This window comes from Psilocybe cubensis, chromosome 1 (assembly GCF_017499595.1).
Source record: "Psilocybe cubensis strain MGC-MH-2018 chromosome 1, whole genome shotgun sequence".
Classification (NCBI taxonomy): domain Eukaryota; kingdom Fungi; phylum Basidiomycota; class Agaricomycetes; order Agaricales; family Agrocybaceae; genus Psilocybe; species Psilocybe cubensis.
Genome location: NC_062999.1, coordinates 4037144 through 4060754, shown reverse-complemented (window position 1 = coordinate 4060754; position 23611 = coordinate 4037144). Strand labels below are relative to the sequence as shown.

The following is a 23611-nucleotide window of genomic DNA, read 5'->3' as shown; positions in this document are numbered from 1 at the left end:
TGCAATTGATGCATCTTGACACACTCAAATCGCAAATCATTGATACACTTGCCAAATTTGAACAAGTTGACATTGTCAAGGATCAGGATCTTTTTATCGACCATAACAGAAGGGTGTTCATTGCACCTGAAGGTTGGACTTTTGAACCCTGTTCTGTGCACTATGACATGGTAATTCTTTCCAATAATACAGTAGCATAATTTTAATACTTTATCTAGGATGCAATGAGCATAGAACCGGCGCCGAAGGTCTTCATCCAGAATAAATTGAGACGTACCCGGGAAAAATTGGAGGAATTCACACCCTTGACAGAGTCTAAGCATATGGAAGAAGACATAATTATAATTACTGTGCACTGATTAAATTGATCCTTAGGTGCCAAATACAATAAACTGTTGTTACAACTGTTGTCCTACACAGTGGATATCTTAGTGGGACCTATCGACGATTTGACAGATGTAACTAAAAACATACTTATTTTTGGTGCCTTTACTGACCTGGATAGAATCATTTGGAAGCTGAACACCAGCTGGTATTTTACACAACTTTGGAACAAATTTTGAAGACGGAAATTTAAACAATTGCCAATATACTTGGTGGTAGGTCTCACTTGGATGTCATGAAATGTCTTCTTTGTCAATCTTTATTCAAACTATTTTAGATGACAAAAGTGCCTCTCACCCTTATTCCTTCAAAAGTTCTTCATTTTCAATTCCAACTTCATGTGCTTATTGTAAGGTGGGTAACCCCAGCTAATATTTAGATGCCTGATGAACCTAAAATGCTTTTCAGTCATTGATATGGGGTCTCAGCAAACAGGGAAAAACCTGTTGAACATGCGGAGTTTCTGTACATGCTAAATGTGAGCTCAAGGTAAGTTGATTTCTGTCTCTGGATCAAGTGCCACAAACCAAAAATCTGGCGATTGGCCAGATCCCTGCAAACTGCGAAAAAGGAGCAGAAAAAAAGGCAACCTCATTTCTCAGGTGAAGTGTAAACACTGGTCCGGGTGGTAAAAATACCTTCAAATTGAAATTATAATAAGCTCCCGCTAACATGAATTAATAGAATCCACACCGGCGATAACACCGTCAGCGTCGTCCTTTGTTCAATTGATTTCATCCGACCAGCTTCCTAAAGAAGATATTAATGCAAAGGTTTTGTTTGATTTCACACCCACGTCCGAATTTGAACTTGGAGTACATGATGCGTCACTGTAGTACCAATATGGGCCACTGGTCCGGGAATTATGATCTGTTGACAATTGGTGGATTAGAGGGCACAATGGTCCGTGTAGTTGAACCAGACAATGGGTCTGGATGGGTGAAAGTATCTGATGGCACAGGGGATAGTGGGTTGGTACCGGCCTCATACATAGAAACAATCCATGACAATCAGGGGCAAAAAGGAACTCCTGAAAAGGATGTTGCAAGGCGGGGTATATCATAATGAACTAAGTCAGAAGGTAAACTAGCAGACAGCTGACCGTTCACGTCCTAGTTCGGGCGTTATACTCTTATATATCCCAAGGAAGTGACTAACTCAGTATTGAGCCAGGGGATGTACTGACGCTGACAATGGGTGGCAAGAACTATAGTAATGGGTGGTGGGAAGGTATGTATGAATTATAGAGCGCAGGAACCTTGCTGACTGGCAATCTAGGTTTCGATGCATATGGAAAGAAGAGTATTTTTCTGAGCAACTACGTGAGTTGCCTTGTTGTCAAATTAAATTTTGCACGACAAGAATGACAAGACTTACACGCTTCATAGGTTGAATCAATGTAGAGTAGAGTAAATGTAGTCCTTGTAGATAGTCTGGGGATACGCATGGTTCGTTATCCGCTTAAGTCTTGAGAGAAAGAAATCCGATTTTGATTGTTTACATTCGAACATAAGTGCCTTAGTGCCCCTCGTCCATGCCCCAGCCAGAAAGGAATAAATTAAAGGCAATGCCAGCAGGTGAAAACGAGTAGCGACCCAAGGTTGGTTTTGGCCATGAAGGATAAGCCAGGTGGGCAGAAATTAACCTTATTGTGAGATGTTTTTCTATGTCCGATTCTATAAGGAGGATGAGTCAAACTAAACAATTAAATACTATCTTTTTGAAAGTACATTCACTAACCGTTCAGCCACAAGATAAGCAGTACCCAAACCCTGACACAGAAGGGACCACAAAAGGTCCTTTAATTTAACCACCCATAGACAGAACATGTCTATGGATAGAGGTCGTGTCAATGGTCAGTCTTTTACAATTGTGGCCAGCATACGTAGATCGCTGCATCACCATTTGCCTAAGCAATTGTATGGGTTTTCGGGGAAATACTAATAATTTCAAGGAACAGCAATGACAGAGCTTCTTAAGTGTTGACAGTTACTAGACTGCACGATATGCAATCAGCCTCAGGGTAAAATTTTTTTTGCCCGTTTTGTTGTTGCCAAGTGAGGCTGAAAAACCAATCCGCTTTCTTGAAATTATAGAAGGAAGAAGAAGAAGCTACAGCTGAAAATTCATGGCACACAATATGGCATACAATACACTATAAAGCGTATGAGAGGCACCCTAATTGGTGACATAGAATTCTTTTCTTGAAACACTCCAAAGCCAGGGAAAAAGACAAAACCTTGGTCATACGTCATATCGACGGGGATGCAGCCTTGTCTCTAACAGATGTGGCTGAACTGCATTGCGGTTATTATGGGCCACAAAAGGTAGGTGGATTGCAGATGGGGAAAACAGGATTCTTTCTGGAATTCCATCACACAGGGTATGTGTTTTTTGAACACAGATGACAGGCCAAAATTTTCTGGAGCATAAAAAGGACGAGACAAGGTATAGTCAAGGTCAACAGATTCCCTTACTCTCACAGGCAAAGGATTCCTAGGAGCCAAGGCATCTCTCTCCGATATTCTAGCTTCGGATTTCCCCCAACCATCGCACGCTGTGCCCTTGCTGCTGTTTAGGAGGTATGCTCTCCGTGTCTGCTATAACAATAGACAAATTTAACAATGATCAAATGACAGTGCCCAAATCCCAGTGCAAGTATACTCTGACAACCTCGGGGGCAAGTTAGTTAAAGGTGTCCGGCATTACGACGGGCGTGCCATCCATGTCGTCCATGCCGGCCTACCCCTTCTATTGCATTGAACAGGCTTTACTGCTGATTCCAGACAGCTCATCCCGCTATCCCTAGGTATTGAGTAACGACTGTAGTTGGCACTAACAGTGATTATTGTTTAGATCCTTCAGCAGCGTTTGGGGTCTGATCCAGGACAGTCGACAACCAGAATCTAGCAGGACCAATACCGACATAGTCTCCAATCTGTGTGTCACTGTCCATCTCCGACCCATCAGCCCATACGCAGTCAGTGTCTCAAGACCATGAGGTTTGCTGCCGATTGTACAAAGTTCAGCCCAGTATCCCAAGGTATTTGATAACAGTTGTAGCTAACTGTTAGGAATCGACTTAAGTCAAGAGAGAAGAATGCCCAAAGACCAAGTTGATATTAAAGCTGGGGTCTGACTACTAACCCCAGGACCTTATATATACATGGAGACCAGAGTAACTACTTCCTGGACCAGAGTACTCAATATATGACAACTATCAATAGATGAAACAGGGGAACGATAGACATAGGACTGAACACAAAGATAGAACAAGGCATGACAGCGTGGGACCGTAACAGATAACAATAACGGATAGGGGTGGCACCAATACGTACCCTGACACTAACACCAGCAGTGTTCATTCTTGATATCCTCTAGCAGCATCTCAAGCCCTCAGCCCGGCATAGCCAGCATCCAGGACCCAACTGTCCGACCACTGACCTATATTCCAATGCTCCCGTCACTCCTCATTTCCAATATAGCATCAATGTAGTCACAGTCCCGAGTACTATGCGCACCTTGATAATCTGTATCCAGAATGTCAGATTCTGGTACTCTTGCGATAGATGACTATGATGACGCCTCCTCGGATGAGGGAGTGCATAACCAATATGTAGATTCATCTGTGCATTGGGAAAATGGACAAAGGATGAAGATCTTTGCTTTTGGTTGGTCCAGTTTATCTGCTTTCCAAGTGCTCTCCACACCATCCATCCTAGGCCAGTCCCTTTTTTATTTGCCTGGTCCCCAGTTGGTTTTTTTGCTTTGCTTTTGCTGTGCTTTCCAACAAGAAATTGTGGGGCGCCATTAATTGGGCAACCACCCCAGCATCATTCCAGATGATGAATGACAAGGGCTAGGCTGCCAGTTACAATACTGGTGTTGCATTGGGTCGTCCATTGGATTCTTCTTGTATGTTTTCTTCATGTAATTCTTGCTGTTCTTCCGAACAAGGAATTGGTCTATCGAATAAGCCATTGCTATAGGACCGTTCCCAATGTCGTGCAACAAGGATTGTCCAGTGTCGAATACGTGTTGAGTCGTTATTGTCCTACTCCTCAAGCGTCTTGGACCTGACAAGCTCGAAAAACTACAGGTCAAGAGTCTGTCCATAGGTGTTATCTTCTCCAACCATTTTCAGACCACTCCTGACAGCAACATTGATTTCTGTATGAAAGGCTAGGAAATGTATCTGGTAAGAATATTCTTTCTCGCAAAGAGCTTTCACTGACTATGATTTGTTTGTTCACTCACTGGCAGGAAATTGAATGGCGAATGGCGGGAGATAAAGGAATGTACACCTGTCCTGAGAAGCTCCTTTCTCATACCTTTCTTCCTAAGGACCGGCACTGAGGCGCTCTCACAAGCAATATTTTGTTACTCTGATTGGATGTCACCTTGAAGGTATCTCGTCCTTAGAATGGAGAGAGAAAAGATATTTGGAGCTGGTTTTTAGGGAGCTTGCATATACAGAAAAAGTGGCCCTATTCAGGGTTCTAACGCTCATAATTTATTAGGCTCAATTGTATTATTTTCTTTTTGGAAAATTTCGGTACTTTGGTCGATGTAAAGTTAGAGTTTGATTATCACGTGAACCACCGCGGTGGACAAGTAGATGAAATCCGGATCTGAGAATGGTTCTTGTACATAACCTGTCCTGACATAAGTATGGCCAATTTCGAGTGGTTAGGAGTTTACAGAAAATGCCATTTATCTATCTAGCAATACAGTAATACAGATATACATGCCACACAATTCCGAGAGTAGAAATACGCAATGGGGTAGCCCAGGTATACATTAACGCCCTCCCCCTACCATCGTCCGCATGTATGCTTGTGGTCCATTGTTCATGGAGCCATATCCACCAGGTGTCATGGCAGGTTGTATACCAGCTGTCATAGGACCCAACGTCATCGACGTCGGCTGTGTTTGCTGGCTGCTACCATTGTTGGGTCCAGGTGTTTGGTTGTGAGCGTCCCTTACTGAACCTCTATCTTCTCTCTCGGCGATCGTAACCCCTCCTCTTGCGGGATCAGTCAACCTATTTGACATCGAAAAGGTTTGTCCAAGACCGTATAGCTTCCCTGAATACTCTGCGTCATCAATGTGATCATCGAAGTAAATTTCTTGCATCTTGAAGAAAATTGAAGCTGTCAGGAGAGAGTCAGAGCCAGTTTGCTCATGCTGACCCGTGCTGATGCGCATGACCTATGATGGTTTTTGAGAAATCAATAAATAAATCATGTTTGAATACGTACGCCGAGGTCGTCTGCAACTTCTTGCAAGCCACCTTTGAGGGCCTTAGACGCCCTCATCAGGAACTTGATGTCGTAAACGGTGGGAAATCATATTTTGAGAAGTAAAAAGAAGGCATCTTCGTTTGTCGGTAGAGATTCCGCTGTCAAAACTTTCACGAAATATCCAAAATCATAGCCGCTAGAATCCAATAATTGTCAGCAAGCTCTGTAAAACAAACTGTTCAGAAGACACGAAGCCTAAAGAAGGCTCTTCCAATAGCGCGTTGTGCGGTGGATGTCGGAATGGCTAACAGCAACTAGTTAGGGCAGACCACACACCTGCGGAAAGATATCCATTTTGTATCGTGCGATAGCACCATGCCCGACGTAATCATAAGTTCGGCGAAATCATTGGGAAGGATCCCAAACTCCTCATGGCGTCCGAAATCAATACCAGCTTTTTGCAATTGTTCCACAGAGTCAGGCGTGAACATATCATCACTGGGTTGTTAAATAACAGGTTCGTCAGTGTGGTTACAGTATAAACAGAACAGAAGAACACACGTCAAACTGAATCAAAAATTAAACTGCCATGTTGAGATTTCCTGTGGAAACTCCCCGTCCTCGTTCGCCAGCGTGATCCCAACTTGAATGATCTTGAGCAGGTCAACATTACACCGCATAGTTTGATAATGGTAGTCCGAGGAAGTCTTAAAGTTTCCTATTTGACGAGCGACGACTCCCAGAAATTCGGTGTCCTACTAGTGGCATTGGATGAGCGATGTGTTGGAAATATATGTGGACTGAGATACGACCATTGCGACATACGGGAAATGTTCTATCAGATCGCGGATGACTCTCATTTCCGCCTCTAGATTAGGTGCCCATACATCGCGTATTCCCGTGAGGGAGGACAAAAGGTAGAGGACAAGTTTGGTGCTGGAGTTGCCGGGAGAGCAATTACGAACGTTACAGGATTAATTACATAATTTTTTTTGCTCGCGATAAGCTACATATATAATTAAATATTTGTGTAAATTTAATGTATTGCGGCCAAAGATTCAACTTTGACGACGCTTTGTGTGCGGTTGGGGTAGGTGTAGATTGTTCTTCCGTCTTTTCTGTTGTCTTTTCAGTTGCCTTGTCCACTTTCTTCGTCTTCGTCTTTCCTTTTGTCTTTCCCGTTTTCTTTCCTTTTGTTTTTCCTTTATGTGTTTAGTTGACGGGATGAGGATGTGAATGAGGATGAGGACGGTGGCGCGGACACCCAACCAGATAGAGGTACACGCAGAGTATCGCGGGCCGCCTCAGCGCGCGTGAGCGTGCGCTCCCTCTCCTTCCCTTGTTCCTTCGACCTCTCCCTCTCCTTTTCCTTTTCCTTATCCCTCGACCTCGACTCCGCCCTCATCCTGTGTAGATTGCCTGTACCACTACTGTACCACTAGCACTAGCAGCTGCAGATGACGAGGTGTCTATCCGCAACGTCGCCACAACCTGGGTATTCGGAAGACTCCGAAAGACGCTGTTTAAATGATTGTCGATTGTCAGCGAGAGAAAAGTTATGTCGTCGTTAATCCAGTATGATGAGCATGTTGTGCAGGGTCAACCTTGATGTGAAACAAACTTCATTGCAGGAAATGGATATAGTGCATAAAATGATACAAAGTGACGATATCAAAAAGAGAGATTGAGGGTGTTATTTATCTACATCGAAATGAGCTACGGACCTCCAGTTTTTGACCTAGTGCCCAACTTGGATCGACGCCCTGTCGTCTATTGTCCCGGTGTTGGATTGCCTTCCGGCATTTGAGCCGCCGCCTGCGTTAGGATCATCCCGCGTTTTGATGCGCTTAGCCCTTTGCCGTTCCAGGGTAGCTTCTACGTCTTCGTCAGTCGGGCCTGGTTTAAAAGATTCTGAGGGTGCCGCCTTGCCAATGTCTGGATTGGGTCTCTTACGACTAGAAAAAAGTGAGGGAGCACCGGGCGCTGCTGTAGCGCCATCGGCAGGCTGAACAGAGTTGGGGCCATCAGCGGGGATGTTCATCACAAGAGGCGTTTCCTCCCAAGCGGAGCCGGCGACACTCTCGAGTAGTTTAAAGCAAAAATGGAAGCGGTCTACAATGATAGCATAAGATAGCGTGTCTCTGAGTGTGTCGTCCCTTGCTCGTTCTGAATACGCAATATTCATGGCAGATCGTATGTAGTCCACCATGAGATGCATAAATGAGATTGATGGGAGCATGATATCTTCAAGCGTGATGCTGGACGAAGCCCTCAGAAAGCGTATCCTCTCAGAAGTAGGCACGACATCATGTTGAAAAACTTCGTTGGCCCAGGTCCTGGAAGGTTGGTGGCTGACACGTGCGGTTAGAGACCACACTAAAACCCACCAAAGCGACTCAAGATCATGTTGAAAATTATAGATCACCGAGTTACAAGACATATCGTTCTGCGAAGTATTTTTCCTGCGGGCACCAAGCTGGGCGAGTTGTTGTTTGGCGACAAAAAGAGATGGATCGCGAATTGCAAATTCTATGTCGTTCTTGTTGTCGATTCGATTATATATATAAAATTCTTGCATTATTTCGATAGGCATGAAAAAAGGAGTACCCTGGAATTTTGTTGAGACAACAAGACCCATAGAAGAGTGAAATAACAAAGTACCGTTTTGGCGTCACCGTTGGCTTCATAATCTTCAGGTGGAGGAAACCTCTTGGCATATTCAAGGTCTGACAATTTGGCCCGCAAGATCCTGCCTTCTTGATGAGCAAGAATATTCCCTGAGCTGATGTCTCTGTGTACACAGCCAGCACAGTACAGGAGCGAAAGGGCTACGGATGTATACATGAATAAATGTAGAAATTTAATCGAGGTTGGAGCTTACGTATGAGAGTTTGTTTAAGTATATTAAGCACCTTCCCCAAAGTAGGTAGATCGCCCACAGCCTGGCAGACTTCTTTAAAGATGACGCGATATTGTTTCCGGGGGGTAAATGTTCGCTTGCATTGCTGTCCACTCTTTATAAAAGGTGTCGATCCCACCGATGGAATAGAATTGTTGTTCACAGATGTGATCCTATTCGCATGTGCGTTCTGAAACAAGCCTGTGACGGGAGTACATCCCTCCAAAACATCTTTGGATGGCTTGCCACCATGATCACTTTCAATTTCGAGGAAATACTGCTTGTACTCGCCAGATTTAACGAGCTCGGCATTTCGCATCTTGATATTATTGAGAGAGGCCTCGGGAGAGTCTTCAGGAGGATCCAATGCTAGGTTGTAATCTGGCTTGTCGGGATGACAGTATTTTTCAATATCTGCAAATATGGTTGTCTGGATCTCCTTTTCAGTGAGAGCATTTACGGAAAGCCAGACATCTTTCAAGATGCATTGCGCGCCAATCTTGTTGCCCTCAGAATCAACCCGGTCGACCAACCATACACGCGCCATGCGACCAGAAATGTTGTTCGAGGGGTATTCAGCAAGTACCTTGACAGTGCGGTAGAACTTGGCCGATTTCCCGTCAGAACTGGGGATTTTGAAAATGTATTGACGCTTCTTGCCTTTCACCGCAGTGACGTTAGGATCGTAGCCGAGTTCCTCGTGTGTTGCAAATAGAAATGACAGGAACACCTTGACGAGTAATTTCGGATTCTAGGGTGATTATTAGATCAATAATATTTGCCAATTCAAAAGAACCATACGAGCATACCTCGATAAAACTGAATTGTTTCGAAACAGCAGAATGAGAGCGACAATGATACCACAGCGTTGCCTTATCACCTTCAAACGTCATCTGAAACCAATAAAAATCAGAATATTCCGTTTTGCAGAGTCTATTCTACGTACCCCATAGGTGAACATGCGCCGCACGTCATCGTTCATGATTTGAACATTTGCTGATACTACCTGACAGTTGTTCTTGAAGAAAAGATTGGCTAAAAGCATGTGCAAAAGGTTGCATAACACTTACTAAATCCCTGTTGGCGCAGGAGACCTTTTGCTCAATAGGCACAGCGATATCCTTTGTGTACAGATCATTTCCTCCATTTGAAAAGCAGGCATCTATCCTATTGTTTGAGCCCCCGATGTCCGACGAAATAACTCTTTCCGTGCAATTCAGATACTGAAAATTGTTGCGAACCCTCCCGTCACAGGTCTCGCTGTAGCCTCCGACGGCATCAGCGATAGACTTCAAGGGAGCAAATAACGTCTTCTCCACTGCCTCTTGTTTACTAGGACGTTCCATATAGTCGGTGAATCGAAGAGCAGTGGTTTCCTCCAGTATGACTTCCGACAATATTGGCTGTTCTTTGTCATTGACAGGTTGATGAAGTGGTGTTAAGCATGTGGATCGTCTAAGCGCTCTTGCAGCCTGTTCGGGGCTGGGGTAACCTTCAGTAGCATTGCTGGTGGGAACAGGGTCCTTTCCAAGAAGTCTCAAGATACATACTTCGACAGCTAGTTCAGAAGGCTCAAATGGAAGATAATGCTCCAAGAAAACATCGACGCTGCACTCAACAAACTCGTTATCCATTTGGCGCTGGAAAAGGCACTCATAGGTAGACATAGAGAGGATTGTAAATGAGGGGGTATTATTGTGCTGGATTCTGACGCACAAGGAATATCAGAACATAGGTGACTTATATAGAGGAGATGTAAAATGCCATTTCAACGCGTTCACTGCCTGGCATGTGACGGTGTCAACACATTCTCACGGTATGCTCATTATTATTCTTCCGACAAAGAAATCTTGCCTCCCCTTGTGCATTAGGTGAAGCAATGGTTTTTTTAATTGTGACTGAGAAAATCTTGTGCTATCGCGAATTTATCTATGGATTTATATACTAGCTACAACACAGTATAAATTATTGAGTCAACAACTGTAAAAGTACGGCCCGTAAAACCACGAGATGGAGGTCGCTTTTTATTGACGTCGAGTTGAATCATCATCTCAAGCTTTCGATCTTGTGCTTGATTTGGATTGGCGCCCAGTCATCAAACTGCTGGTGATAGAATCATCCTGGTTTTTAAAGCGCTTTGATCTTTGCTGTTCTATGGTAGGTTTGACGTCTTCGTCGCCCGAGCCTGGTTGAAACGATTCTGAGGGTGCTGTCTTCCGAATGTTTGGATTGGACCCCTTTTGATGGGGGATAAGTGAAGGAGCACTAGACACTGCTGTATTGGTATCAACAGGTTGGACAGTGTCGGGACCTTCAGCAGGGATGTTCATCACCAGAGGGGTTTCCTCCCAGGGGGCGCCAGCAACACGGTCGAATAGCTGGAAACCCAAATAAAAGCGGTTTACAACAATAGCATAAGATAGCGGTTCTCTCAGGATGGCATTGCTTGTATGCTCTGAATAAGCAACATGCAAGGCATCTTTTAAAATGTTCACGATGTAGTTGAGAAATGAGATCGATGGGAGCATGGTAGCTTGCAAAGGGTCCTGAGCTTTTGTGTTTGTGTCAAGATCCTTTTCGTCAAAGGGCCTTAGAAATTTTACCCTCTCAGAGGTAGGTACATCGGCATGTTGAAAAATTTGGTTGGCCCACGTCCTGGAAGGTTGGTGGTTGACACGTGCAGTTAGAGACCACACTAAGACCCACCAAAGTGACTCTAAATCGTGTTGGAAATTATAGATTACCGCCTCATAAGATGGTATTTTCGTCCAAACTTTATCATTCATAGCACCATGCTCGACGCGTTGCATTTCTGCCAACAAAATAACTGGGTCCTCGATTCTTGAATCTACGTTGTCGGCTTTCGGTTTGCCATACAGATAACAGTTTTGCATTATCTCAACAGGCATAAAAAAGGGAGTTCCCTGGAATGTTGTTTGGAAAGCAGTACACATGGAAGATTAAAATAGCAAATGTACCGTTTTGGCATCAGCGTTGCCTTGATGGTCTGCAGGTGGCGGAAATTTCTTGGCATATTCAAGGTCTGATAACTTAGCTCGAAAGACTGAGCCTTGCTGATGGGCAAGAATGTTCCCAGAGCTGATATCTCTGTGTACCCAGTTGGCGCAATACAAGAGAGAGAGGGCTAGAGAGTACATAAGAAAATGTGGATATTTGATCAAGATTGTCACTCACGAATAACAGTTTGTTTGAGCACATTAACCACCTTCCCCAAAGTAGGCAGATCACCCACAGCCTGGCAGACTTCTTTGAAGATGACGCGATACTGTTTACGGGGGGTATATGTTCTAATGGAAGACCGACGAGTCTTTGAAAAACCTGTCGATCCCACCGATGGAATAGAAATGTTGTTCAAAGATGCGATCCTATTCGCATGGGCGCTGTGAAACAAGCCCATGTCGGGAGTACATCCCTCCAAAACGTCTTTGGATGGCTTGCCAGAATAGTCACTTTCAATGTCAAGAAAGTACTGCTTGTACTCTCCAGATTCAACAAGCTCGGCATTTCGCATCTTGATAGCATTGAGAGCAGCCTGCGGAGAGCGTGTAGGAGGATCCAGTGCCAGGTTGTAATCTGGCTTATCGGGATGACAGTATTTTTCAATATCTGCAAAGATGGCCGTCTGGATCTCCTTTTCAGTGAGAGCATTTATGGATAGCCAGACGTCTTTCAAGACGCATGGCGGGCCAATTTTGTTGCCATCAGAATCGACCCGATCGACCAACCATACACGCGCCATGCGACCAGAGATGTTGTTCGAGGGGTATTCAGAAAGTACCTTGAGTGTGCGGTAGAACTTGGCCGATTTCCCATCAGAACTGGGGATTTTGAAAATGTATTGACGCTTCTTGCCTTCGACTGCAGTGACGTTGGTATCGTAGCCGAGTTCTTCGTCTGTTGCAAATAGAAACGATAAGAACACCTTGACAAGTAATCTGGGATTCTAGAGACTATTACATCAATAATGTTCATCAATTGAAAAGAAGCATGCTAAATACCTCGACAAAGCTGAATTGTTTCGAAACAGCAGAATGAGAGCGACAATGATACCACAGCGTTGCCTTATCGCCTTCAAAGGTCATCTGAAACCAATAAAAATCAGAAATATTCCGTCTTGCAGAGTCTATTTCTACATACCCCATAGGTGAACATACGCCGCACGTCATCGTTCATAATTTGAACATTTGCGGATACTACCTGACGGTCACTAGTCTTGAAAAAGTTTGGCAGAAAGTACGTGATACTTGGTTAAATTTTACTCACAAAGTATTTGCTTGCCACCCAAGCTTGCTGCTCAATAGGCACAGCGATGTTCTTGACGTTCAAGTCACTTCCTCCATTGGAAAAGCAGGCGTCGATCTTGTTCTTAAAGCCCCCTATGTTTGACGAAATGACTGCGTCCGGACAATTTAGATAATGAAAATCATTGCGAACTCTGCCGTCACAGGTCTCGCTGTGGCCTCCGACTGCATCAGCAATAGACTTCAATTGCGCGAAGACACTCTTGTTTCCTAAACTTTGTCTGCCAGGGCGCATCATGTAATTTGTGAATCGAAGAACAGTTGTTTCAGCGTCGCAAGTTGTTGGTTCTTTCTGTTCCTTAAACTTTACTACTGACAATATAGGATGCCTTTCGATACAACTAGGCTGTGGCAACGTTTTTACACACGTCGATCGCCTAGGCTTTTCCGGAACCTGTTCGGACCTAGGATTTGCACCACTTACGCCGTCGACGAAAGAAAAAGGTTTGCAGAGAAGTTTTGCAATGCATGTTTCAACGGCTTCATCTGATGGTTCAAAGGGAAGGTAATGCTTCAAAAAGATATCAACGCTGCACTCGACAAACTCGTTATCCATTCCTGATGCAATTTGAGAACGAAATTCGTGAGTTTCTGGTTCGATCCATCTGATTGATTGGCTGGTATCTCTGAAGTTCTTTATGATTTAGTCTTATTCTGCACCGGGATAGGATAGGGAAGAACTTGTGTTGTATACACACCTGGGCAAATTGGAGTTGACATTCGCTGTTATTGAAGAACCATAAGTCTCAGATTCTGAAGCCTTCTGCGCTCTAAGCAATGGTTGAGAGGTCATAGCTCGTGGATGTTGTGCTTTCTGCGACTATTGGCGATACCATCAACTTGCCAATGATATGCAGTGCAGCCTGAGGATCAAACCAGTACTTGTTGCAGATAAGGAATTGCCTCGGCTTTCGTGGTGGCTTGATGTCTTCAAATACGAATAAGAATTTTCAGGTATGAAGTGTTATGCACGCCTGTACGAGAATTTGTATAAAAGTATCAAGGGAGATTTCAAGACTTGATAGGCGTCGCGTTTGGTGGCATCTCGACCTCGACTGTTCAACAGGTCACATGAAATTGGCAACATATTCTCACGGCATGACCGCGCTTATAAAACGCGAGCGGCTCTGAGCGCAAAATAATTTTGATCCCTTTCTGCCGAGTGCTCACACAGATTTGTGTTGTTTATCTTTTGTTGATATTTTACAGTTTTAAATTACACATTGATATAGAGTAAAGAAAATAAAACGTGTCGTGACGCGTTATTCTACAAAGTGTAGTAGAAATCTTCTTGGCCTTCCAAAGGACCGATCTTGCCTGCTCTACGCAGGGTGTTTCGGCGATGGAAGACGAATGTCGTAATGGCGAGCATAGCGAGCATTCCAAACTGGAAGCCAATGGTGGCCCACATGCCTGGAATATATCTGACGAGGAATCAACACGATCAATATCAAAGGGGTGACTGGTGATGTTGCAGATAACACCGACCTTGGGTAGTCCTTTTCCCTGTACATAGTGGTAGCCAGGATACCTCCTATTCCACCAGCAGCAATGATTACTGCAGTCTGAATGGCACGCTTTGTATGACTCGTGATATTGTTAGCACTCTGTCGATATAAGTTAGCCATACCCTCCAACAATTTGATGGAAATTTGACGAACATATGCAAGGACGCCTGGTACGCAGCCAGAGGCGCCCATGTTGACGAGGAAGAGTCCAACATATCGGGCAGCATTAAGTTTGGCGTAGGCGGCCACAAACAAACCAGTGATTGTGAGGAGATTCTGAGCAGCAAGCCATGGCGCTCTCAATCTTGTCCTATCGGAAAGATGAGCAAAGAAATATACTGAGATGGCCTAAAGTTTCAAAGAACAGTAAGTTTCCTAGAGACTGTCAATGTAGAAGTTACTTACGCCGACCAAGCCAGGAGGAGCGGTTAAGAGCAATGCTTCTGTCGTCGAATAGCCCATTCCACCGAGAATGATGGTGATGAAAAATCCGATGGCGTACGCGGGGACCGTTGAGGCCAAAAACATGTAGGCTTCGGACGGACTGTAAGTCGATAGTTCATCATCGTGAAAAATTGAGCGGCTTACCGAATGCCCAAACAAGAGGGTCGAAGAAATGCTTGAAGAACTTGGCCCTGGTCATTTTGTCGGGAATGGAATCACCGCGATCAGCTTCAACGCGATCAAGAATCATCTGTGTGTGCGTTGAATGGATATTCAAAACTCTTTGGTATGGGATATAAAGCGTACCTTTCGCTCGGCTTCATTCAAGAATTTGCTCTTATCAGGGAAATCGGGGATATAAAGCCAGGTGAGGAGTCCAAGGGCAATGGTGATAACTCCTTCGATGATGAAAATCCATTGCCATCCATTGAGGCCACCGCGCCCCTTGAGAAGGGTAAGAACATACGCTATATGATATCTTGGTCAGATGTGTTCTTTGTTATCAGAAGAGATTATAGTACCGAAGATCGAGCTGAAAGCCGTGATGACCATTGCGGAGAGATAGAAAATGGCAAGGCGCTTCTGGACCTCATGGCGCTTGTACCAGGTAGTGATGATGAAAACGAGTGCGGGGAAAAAACCTGCCTAGAATATCAAGCGGTTTAACATTTGTCTCGTGCCAATTTGTACAAATATTGGGCTACATACCTCGAAGACACCCAAGAAGACACGGCAAAGTACCAGGTATCCCCAAGTTGGCACAAAACCCATTCCAAGTTGCGCTGCTCCCCATCCGACAACGCAAATTGTGAGCCATAGTCGAGCACCCATAAAGCGCAAAACCAGATTGCTTGGAATTTCTCTGCAAAATAGGCGGTCAATAAAGGGGAAGTGACTATGAAACCTTCACTTACAGCAAAATGTATGGGACGAAGTAGATCATCGATGCGATGCTGTACCGCTCTCCAATCGTTAATCGCTGGCCGAGCGTCAATTTCCTTTCAATCGTTCTCAGTTAATGGGCCAAAAACTCACCAGATCGACAGCCATGCCGGCTGAGCGGGCAATACCAAGATTGGTACGGTCAATCAGGGCAACAGCGTACAGGAATCCCAACAGTGGCAACATTCTCCAATCCACCCTACGGCTAGAGGGGGAGGTTGTAACAGTCAGCAATGTTCAGTGTTTGCAAACAATTAAACATACATCGTTCGTTTCACAAAAGCGGGGTCATAATGGGCGTCTAGGGCAGGGGTTTCACTCTTCTCTATGTTTTCAACTCGGAGGTCAGAGCTGTTCTTGGAGTCTGTAGTGGAAGCCATCGGAGAAGTGGGAATGGGGCGACGGGAACCTGGTAAATGACTCACGAACAACGAGCCTTTTATTGGCTTCTACGCTTCCCAGTCACTGGACATTGAAGGAGAGCCACGTTGGAAATACTTTTAGGAGAACCGTCGCGTTGAATCGAGGGGCGTGAACTGCTGGGCGTCACAAGACGCTCTGATGGGCTATAGTAGAATTGCAACAGAACGGACTTCAAAGCCCTCCGAGTCTGCATTCCTCAACTTTCCCCAGCTAGATGGCATGCCGCATGCCTAGCAATTTGACGCGGGACCTATGGGAGTAAAAATGTAAGATGAAAATCAAAATTAGTGTGTCCTGGTCGTATTTGAATTTTTAAGTACCTGATGCTCGAAACCAGTGACAAGTAGAAGCATGATAGGTCGAAGAATTAACGTCGTGAAGTGGAGAAATTAGTTGATCAGGTTGCTATGAATATTAACACTCTCCAACCATTTTCAAGACTATGAAGCGTTTTTTCACATCATCTTTGTGTAAGATATGTGCATGGTATGTTCCACTTTGGTTAGGGTCAAAATTTTAATAAAGCCCAGCTATAGCATACCATCCGCTGCCGTTGCGAGAGCCACGCCATATTGGGGGCATGCACGATGAAGGTGGTGGTGTGACTTATCGGCAATGAAAATGAACAAGAAAATTCATAATCGACCGCGACGGGTACAGACAAATGCCAAGGCGGCGGAGAGGGAAAGGAAAGACAGGAAGTAAAGGGACTCCGTAAGTGCACATGAGGTGTTTACAAGGCCAAGAGTGACGTACATTAGGTACAGCCCACAGGCCTTAGACAGACTGCAATCTACTAATGCCTGTACAGTATCAGATTTCCCGTAGAAATATTGAATCCTAAGTATCCACACTGTTCGAAGCGCAATCTACTATTGCCCGTACAGTATCAGATTTCCCTTAAAATTGTTGAATCCTAAGTATCCATACCGTTCGAAGCGCCGAGAACTGGCGAGAATGGCTTGACAATCTCAGGACGTTACATTAATTGACATTACCCCAGATATTGTCGAAAATGTGGGGTAAAGAAACGATCTGGAGTGGGGTATCAATTTTAAATAAAGACCTTGATAACGAAATCCATGCTCCACCCCTGACCTTCCGGCAAACGTTTTTCCATGCAGCCGTAACAAAGAATAATAATATGTAACGCGGCTGTGCATTAATTAAAACAGCAACTACCCAAAGAGGGGCAATGGATTTGTGGTTCGTATGGTCGGAAAAAATGATCAATTATGAGTCCTAACCTTAGGGGTTGATATCAGAGATTATCTCCGATTGAAAGTACTTGGCTGTACCAAACCACGTGACTAACGCGTAACCGTTAACGCGATAGGTCCAACCATTTCACGCAATGCGGCGGGAGGATCAAAACTCATCCACAAGGTTCTGCTGCCTACGATAGAAACTGTATTGGTCCCTAGTCCAAATTTCTTTCCTTAATTTCATCTTCTCATGGTTTCAGATAGCTCCAATGAGACCAGTAACTCGGACATTCTCGACCTGCATGACATTGCTCTCCTCCTCAATTACGAGCGGGCATCAACCGAGCCCCGTTTCAGACACGCAAAGCTACGTGAAGTCACAAATTCAGACTTTCAGACCGTTAGACTTCTAGCGCCCGAATGGGCAGCCCCTAACGTTCCTAAGACGGGTATGGTGTTCGACAAACCTAGGAGGGGTAGTCAAACGGAGACACGTCCCGACTTACCATCCAACATGCTCCCCGATTCTCCGTCGCCATCATTGACCAGTTTGAATCCCAAACAGCTCGAGACGCTGTATTGGCAAGCCCGAAATCATGACGGATGCTATCGTACTGTTACTTTGTTTCAGCATTTCATCGACCTCTTTCCCAATCCCAACACCATCCCCATTCGCGTGCGCACTATTGATAACCATGGACCAAAGGTTTATACCGTATCAGCTGGGGCTCGACTCATTTTGGAAATGAAGCTCAAGGAACCTAGCTCATTAACCTTGGCCTGTGTTTTGCCCGACAACCAAACATACATCTCCGGAGGAGCCAGAGTTATCGACCACGCCGTGCTTGCGTTCTCTGAAGACGGTCAGAATATCGAAAGCATTCTCGACCTCTCTTCGCTGCAATTTGGAGACGTTGGCCGTGGATGCAAAGGCCGTGGATTGTTCCTTTTAGAGCCTGTACACGAATATGTCGACCGCTATTTGCCAAGATTCGCGACGCAGAACAATTTTGAAGATGGGAAACACAGTTCGAGGATCAACGATGCTCCAGATAGTGCATGGCTTAGACAAGTGGCGAAGAGGGTCAAGGAAAGGTGGGACAACCGTAAAAATGAACACTGGTGCGGTCACTGTGGGGCGCCAGGAAAGACCCTTCGCAAATGTCCATGCGGAAGCGCGTATTACTGCGATGTTGACCATCAGAAGGCCGCTTGGCCATTCCATAAACATTTCCATACTACTTAGCGTTCTATCCTGTTCTATCTCATAAAATACGAATTACTGATTATATTTAATCTATGTAATGTGAAATAGTGTGAAATTGTGGAATGTCATTGAACTCGATGAAAAATTGAACAGTTTGATGCTGGTGTGGGGCATTTCGGCGAAAATTCACATTGGGAAATAGTTTCCCACAGGGTGACAAACAAGCCACGAACGTTATGAACGTTTGAACCTGTTTGAACTCGAAATCCTTTTCGTTTCTCAATGTCGACCAGCGTATTCCCTTCGTCTTTATACGCAGAGCTCCTTCCCAAGCTCTTAGAAGTATTGGAACTCACACAGCAGACTTCGGGAATATCCAACCCTCAGGCAAGGCAAAAGTTGTTGCAAGCGGTGCGTCGTCTTATATTTACAGCAAACGCTGGCCTCATATTCATCTCCACAGACAATTAATTTCAAAAATGCGCTGGCTCAGGCGAAAGACTTTGCCAATAACCTACCTGGAGGGGAACTTACGATTGAGGAGCAGGACGACGTCATCGAGATGTTGGAAATGTTGAAGGAGCGCAAAAAGTTCGTTCCTTGCCATCTCGCTCTGGCATATCACTGATGTCGCTTTCCAGAGCGCAATTAGCTGCCTTTTCAGCTCGCAAGGTCGCCTCTTCTGCTGCTTCTCGCGACTTGAAAATGGAAGTCGACTCTGTTGCATCAACCCCATTCCAAAGCGACGGCTGAGAAACGAAACTCGCGTTATCAGTGCGAACCCATGGGTGCAAGTGCATTTGTCATACAGGCTCTCAATCCGCTATGATATGCAGGATTGTGCAACATTAACCTATCGGCCCCAAGTGCCTTGGGTGCACAACCAAACGGCAAACACTAGCGACCTTCATATACTCAGGCGAAGTGCCATCTTCTGGGAATACAGACAGTATTACATTTGTAATAGATACTGTGACACAAGTCGGCCACCGGCCAAGTTTACCAATCAAACAAAACTATTATTTGCCATGCTCGCTTAGATTGGTGAACTGGACGTGAATGAAGAAGAATCTGAAGATATCGATTGCCCTTTGATGTTGTTGTGTTGGTGTTCTTCTTGTATTTTTATATTGGTCCCTAACATTTGTCCTAGGGCCTATCATGGACTTCACAATTTACCGATAGCTCCGAAGCGCAATTTGTTCTCGGCTAGTGGACCACATGGATAGCGTATGATGTGGTCGAGTCATAACCTCCTCGAAAGACTTTATATACTTGAGTATCCGCAATGCTTACCCGGTCTTCAAATGAGCGCAGAAGTGGAACTGGCAAATTTTTCTTCAGCTGAAGTCTTTCATAGACGAGAAAACGCAGATCGAGCGGGCGATGCTTCGCCCTCAAGCATTCAGGAAGTAGAACGTGAACACCCCTCTGGCACTGTAAACGACACTGTCGGTTCGACCGAAGCGTCACTTCCTCCAGTAGACATGGTAGGAAGAGTCACGTCAAGCTTCGAAATTAGACTCATTCCGATAATGATAGGGTCGACATGCTTGGTTGTTTTGTGTCTGTTGTTGCCTGTGCGAGATGTTGATCTGGGGTTGGAACAACACATACGGCGTTTTTCAAGGTCTGCTTGATTTGCCACCAAAGGAGAAGTATGTCAACTGATCATTGTCCACATAAGATTACTACACTTCGCACCCTCCATTTAATACGGCTTCAGCAGCAGCCATTTCTTCTGTTGGTACAACGTCTTTGGGAATTCAATATATGGAAGCTGTGTTAGTCATGGCCTGTAAGTGATATGTGTTTTCCAAGGCCCAAAGATGTTCTGACAGTGTATCCAGTCGCACAACGATATCCCGAGTATGTCAAGCATATGATGTGGATAACCTTGGGCATCTGCTCCGCTGCACTTTTCCTTTCAAGTTTCGCTACCCAGGTAATGCCCTTCCACGATCGATATAATTCTAGTCACTTGATTCTGTCGCAGGTTTGGCGTTTGATCCTTTTGCAAGGAGTGGTGTTCGGTGTCGCTGCTGGTGCAATGTATGCACCGGTTCTCATTTGGATCCCTGATTGGTTTGTCAATCGAAGAGGCCTTGCCGCAGGCCTCATATTCGGAGGTGCAGGTCTCGCAGGTTTTGCTTTCCCCCTGATCATGGGTTATCTGCTCAAAGGTGTGGGATTCCGTTGGACGTTGAGGTTTGAGAATTTATTGCCATATTATAACTTTTAATGTCCTGAACATTGCATAATTTATTACAGGATATGGGCTTTGGCTTTAGGCGTTACCGGCGGACTTGCTATTCTCGGAGTAAACCCCAGAGTCCCCATTAGAAAGTCTACCATGCCCATTCCTAGAGAACCATGGCTACCTCGCGATTTATCTCACTTCAAGAGCCCTCTCTTATACAGCATGGTAGGTCTCCTCACAAGCAATTACTCCTGCGCTGAGCGAAGTGCTGACTAATATTATAGCTTGCGATCAGCATTTTGCAAGCGCTTTCTTATTTCCCTGTCAGCATCCTTATTTCAACCTACACTTCGTCGCTTTCGTCTGCTACTCTGCCTTCCACTGTCGTTCTCGCCATTTTCAATGTATCCTCTTCACTGTCCTACCTATTGTTCGGAAGAATCAGCGATTCGTATCCATATCCATACATCATCTTCGTTAGCGGCCTAGGAAGTGCTCTTGCAGCATTCTTTGTGTGGGGATTCGCGTCGTCATTAACTCTGGTGTTCGCATTTGCAGCTATATTCGGTGGATTCGTATGTTCTTTGTTTTTGGGAAATATATCGATGTATGCTGACCCGATTTTTTGCCGCAGAGCGGGGGTATCGCAGCCATTTGGCCCGCAGCTGGTACTGATATTGGAGGTCTGCTCTGTGCTCAATTAATAATCCAATAACGTGTTCTGAAAATTTATTGGAAGGTTCTCGCGATCATATAACAAGTCTCGCTATGGGATGTTTCTCCGGCTTCAAGGGAATCGGAGCCACCATTGGTCCTATCATCGCCGCCTCACTTTACGACACCCAAAGTACCGCCAAAACTGTGTACGGAGGCTTTGGATTCCGCAAGGTCGAAATATTCGTAGGTAAGAACTCGTATAAACAATCCCGCCATTCCGTTTTCAGTTTGGATCTGATAAAGCATCTTAGGATCTATGGCTGTTGCAACGAGCCTGAGCGCATTGATTTTGAATTCTCATTCAACTTCCAAGAAGAAGTTGACATGATCCAAATGTCTCGAATGCTATAAGTTCTGACTTTGACCTTTCGGCGAGAAAAAATTAGTGCGCGGGTATCAATTCGCCCATCGAGTCTCGCACATCAAACCCTCTGGACTTGATGAGAGTGGGCATAAAATATTGCTCCATGGTTCAGTTAAATAACATGACTTTTGAGGATACTTCCTGTGCTCTGCCTAGCGCAGATATGGTGAAGCGTAGATAATACTTAAAATACTAGGCAAAAATGTGTGATGTTTCTTTAGACCAATGTTTTTCTAGTACTGGGTGTCCGTGTTTGGCTCTTGTTACTCTCGTAATCACCAACCACATCAGTTTCGAAAATATGGATTCTCTCAGCTACCATGTAACCCTCACTTCTCACTTGACCTTTGACCCAGAGTTTATCTTCCCCATTTCCAGTTAATTCTGAATCACTCACGCTGATATCTGAGATTCTATTCTAGAGAAAGCTCACAGTGCTTCTTTTCCTGGACGAACGTTCAACATTCAGTTGGCAATGCTGGGACGTCCGTAACGGGTTGAAGGCTCACCGTCATTCGGGCTGTTCATTCCATGTCTGCCCAATATTAATCTGGGACTTTTCCAACGGTACCAATTATGTCATTTACTTTTGATTCTCACAATGTTGCTCTGTGCACAATCACGCCGGTAGGGATATGCTGCCATCAATGGTTCCGTTCCTTTCTGAAACGCTATCGCTTGACGATGTGGACGACGTTTATGACACAATAACTATAACCAAAGAACTCAAGTTGGTGAGTCCAGTATGATCCTTCATCGCAAAACCAATTATAAATCTAGGACAGGACCGTCAAGGCGAAAGTTATTAACATCTCCTTCCAACAATACGTGTGAAAGTCCCAAGAATAAGCCATCGCAATCCATATATTGATGCGAAAATCTTCCTTAAAAATGAATTGTCAACATCCCTCGTAGTGGGGCGACAACCTTGGCCTCTGTGCCATCGGCCATCGTTCCTGAATCACTTGAAACGGCTGAGAAAAAAGGCTCCAGGGATTTACTTAAATACTGCCATGCAGAATTTTTATCAAACCCCTGCCGTCGTTCTACTACCGTGACGTACACCGGGATTGCTTGCCTCTGGCTCTCAGGCTCTCGGTCTTCAGAGGCCATTTTCTATCAGGTCGAAATGGGAAACGGGAGTGCCAAAACGTCTCCGTCTCCGACGGCTTCTTTGGACAATGAGCCTCGGGACACGAAGTCAACAAAGAAGGAGAGTCTGACGCAGTTGAAAAGCGAAGAGAAAGTTATGGGCGATGAAGAGGTTGCTTTTACCAAGGAGTTCGGGTTCTTGCCTATTCCTCGACATCTTCGATACGACCCGTCCAAACCTCCGCACTTTGGTTTGCTGTTGAACATTGCTTTTGCCTTCGCTTCTACTTTCAGTGAGTCACTGAATACAATCGGTGTCGGAATAAGCGTTGACTGGGTCGTGACTCCGATAGCTGTAGCCAACTTGTATTACTGTCAACCATTATTAAGTTCGCAGCGGGATACTATTTCATGTCGCGTCGCTGACGATCCGTGCAGTACAACTATCCGAATCATTTAATGCATCTTACAGCGAGGTGTCACTGTGCGTCCTATATTTTGCAAAGAGATTTTGTCTCGACTAATCTTTTTTTTTATCAAGAATACCGACATTGGTCCAAGCTGGGTACGGCTGATTCTCATGTCAAATCTTAAAATTGGAGCAGAATCCTGAATACTGAGCGTACATGTAGCTATGGAATCGGGATCGTACTCGTCTCAC

General features: G+C 44.9%; 8 protein-coding genes across 8 annotated transcripts; 3 read left to right on the top strand and 5 right to left on the bottom strand.

The window, feature by feature from the left end:
• Positions 1-5184: 5184 nt before the first annotated feature.
• On the bottom strand, positions 5185-5702 carry JR316_0001369 (CCR4-NOT transcription complex subunit 8; the record flags this gene model as incomplete). The annotated part of the gene is made up of 2 exons (XM_047887178.1): positions 5185-5595; positions 5646-5702. The coding sequence occupies 2 exons, from the start codon at positions 5700-5702 to the stop codon at positions 5185-5187; spliced, it is 468 nt and encodes a 155-aa protein (XP_047754924.1).
• Positions 5703-5732: 30 nt separating this feature from the next.
• Positions 5733-7032, bottom strand: JR316_0001368 (Poly(A) ribonuclease pop2; the record flags this gene model as incomplete). Its single annotated transcript, XM_047887177.1, has 5 exons — positions 5733-5823; positions 5964-6125; positions 6213-6382; positions 6440-6563; positions 6878-7032. 5 exons carry the CDS (start codon positions 7030-7032, stop codon positions 5733-5735), a joined length of 702 nt encoding a protein of 233 aa, XP_047754923.1.
• Positions 7033-7365: 333 nt separating this feature from the next.
• JR316_0001367 (uncharacterized protein) lies at positions 7366-10193 on the bottom strand (the record flags this gene model as incomplete). Its single annotated transcript, XM_047887176.1, has 6 exons — positions 7366-8235; positions 8289-8455; positions 8509-9277; positions 9336-9419; positions 9473-9532; positions 9597-10193. The coding sequence occupies 6 exons, from the start codon at positions 10191-10193 to the stop codon at positions 7366-7368; spliced, it is 2547 nt and encodes an 848-aa protein (XP_047754922.1).
• Positions 10194-10577: 384 nt separating this feature from the next.
• JR316_0001366 (uncharacterized protein) lies at positions 10578-13641 on the bottom strand (the record flags this gene model as incomplete). Its single annotated transcript, XM_047887175.1, has 7 exons — positions 10578-11450; positions 11505-11671; positions 11722-12490; positions 12546-12629; positions 12685-12759; positions 12811-13474; positions 13547-13641. The coding sequence occupies 7 exons, from the start codon at positions 13639-13641 to the stop codon at positions 10578-10580; spliced, it is 2727 nt and encodes a 908-aa protein (XP_047754921.1).
• A 474-nt stretch (positions 13642-14115) lies between these two features.
• JR316_0001365 (putative transporter C11D3.18C) lies at positions 14116-16122 on the bottom strand (the record flags this gene model as incomplete). The annotated part of the gene is made up of 11 exons (XM_047887174.1): positions 14116-14272; positions 14337-14455; positions 14510-14704; positions 14762-14889; positions 14945-15050; positions 15107-15267; positions 15322-15445; positions 15509-15662; positions 15715-15779; positions 15836-15947; positions 16007-16122. The coding sequence occupies 11 exons, from the start codon at positions 16120-16122 to the stop codon at positions 14116-14118; spliced, it is 1437 nt and encodes a 478-aa protein (XP_047754920.1).
• A 1498-nt stretch (positions 16123-17620) lies between these two features.
• JR316_0001364 (uncharacterized protein) lies at positions 17621-18616 on the top strand (the record flags this gene model as incomplete). The annotated part of the gene is made up of 1 exon (XM_047887173.1): positions 17621-18616. One exon carries the CDS (start codon positions 17621-17623, stop codon positions 18614-18616), a length of 996 nt encoding a protein of 331 aa, XP_047754919.1.
• A 243-nt stretch (positions 18617-18859) lies between these two features.
• On the top strand, positions 18860-19330 carry JR316_0001363 (uncharacterized protein; the record flags this gene model as incomplete). The annotated part of the gene is made up of 3 exons (XM_047887172.1): positions 18860-18988; positions 19041-19168; positions 19219-19330. 3 exons carry the CDS (start codon positions 18860-18862, stop codon positions 19328-19330), a joined length of 369 nt encoding a protein of 122 aa, XP_047754918.1.
• A 1038-nt stretch (positions 19331-20368) lies between these two features.
• On the top strand, positions 20369-21822 carry JR316_0001362 (MFS-type transporter asR1; the record flags this gene model as incomplete). Its single annotated transcript, XM_047887171.1, has 8 exons — positions 20369-20375; positions 20419-20522; positions 20574-20785; positions 20849-21002; positions 21062-21352; positions 21412-21460; positions 21517-21681; positions 21746-21822. The coding sequence occupies 8 exons, from the start codon at positions 20369-20371 to the stop codon at positions 21820-21822; spliced, it is 1059 nt and encodes a 352-aa protein (XP_047754917.1).
• Positions 21823-23611: the final 1789 nt, after the last annotated feature.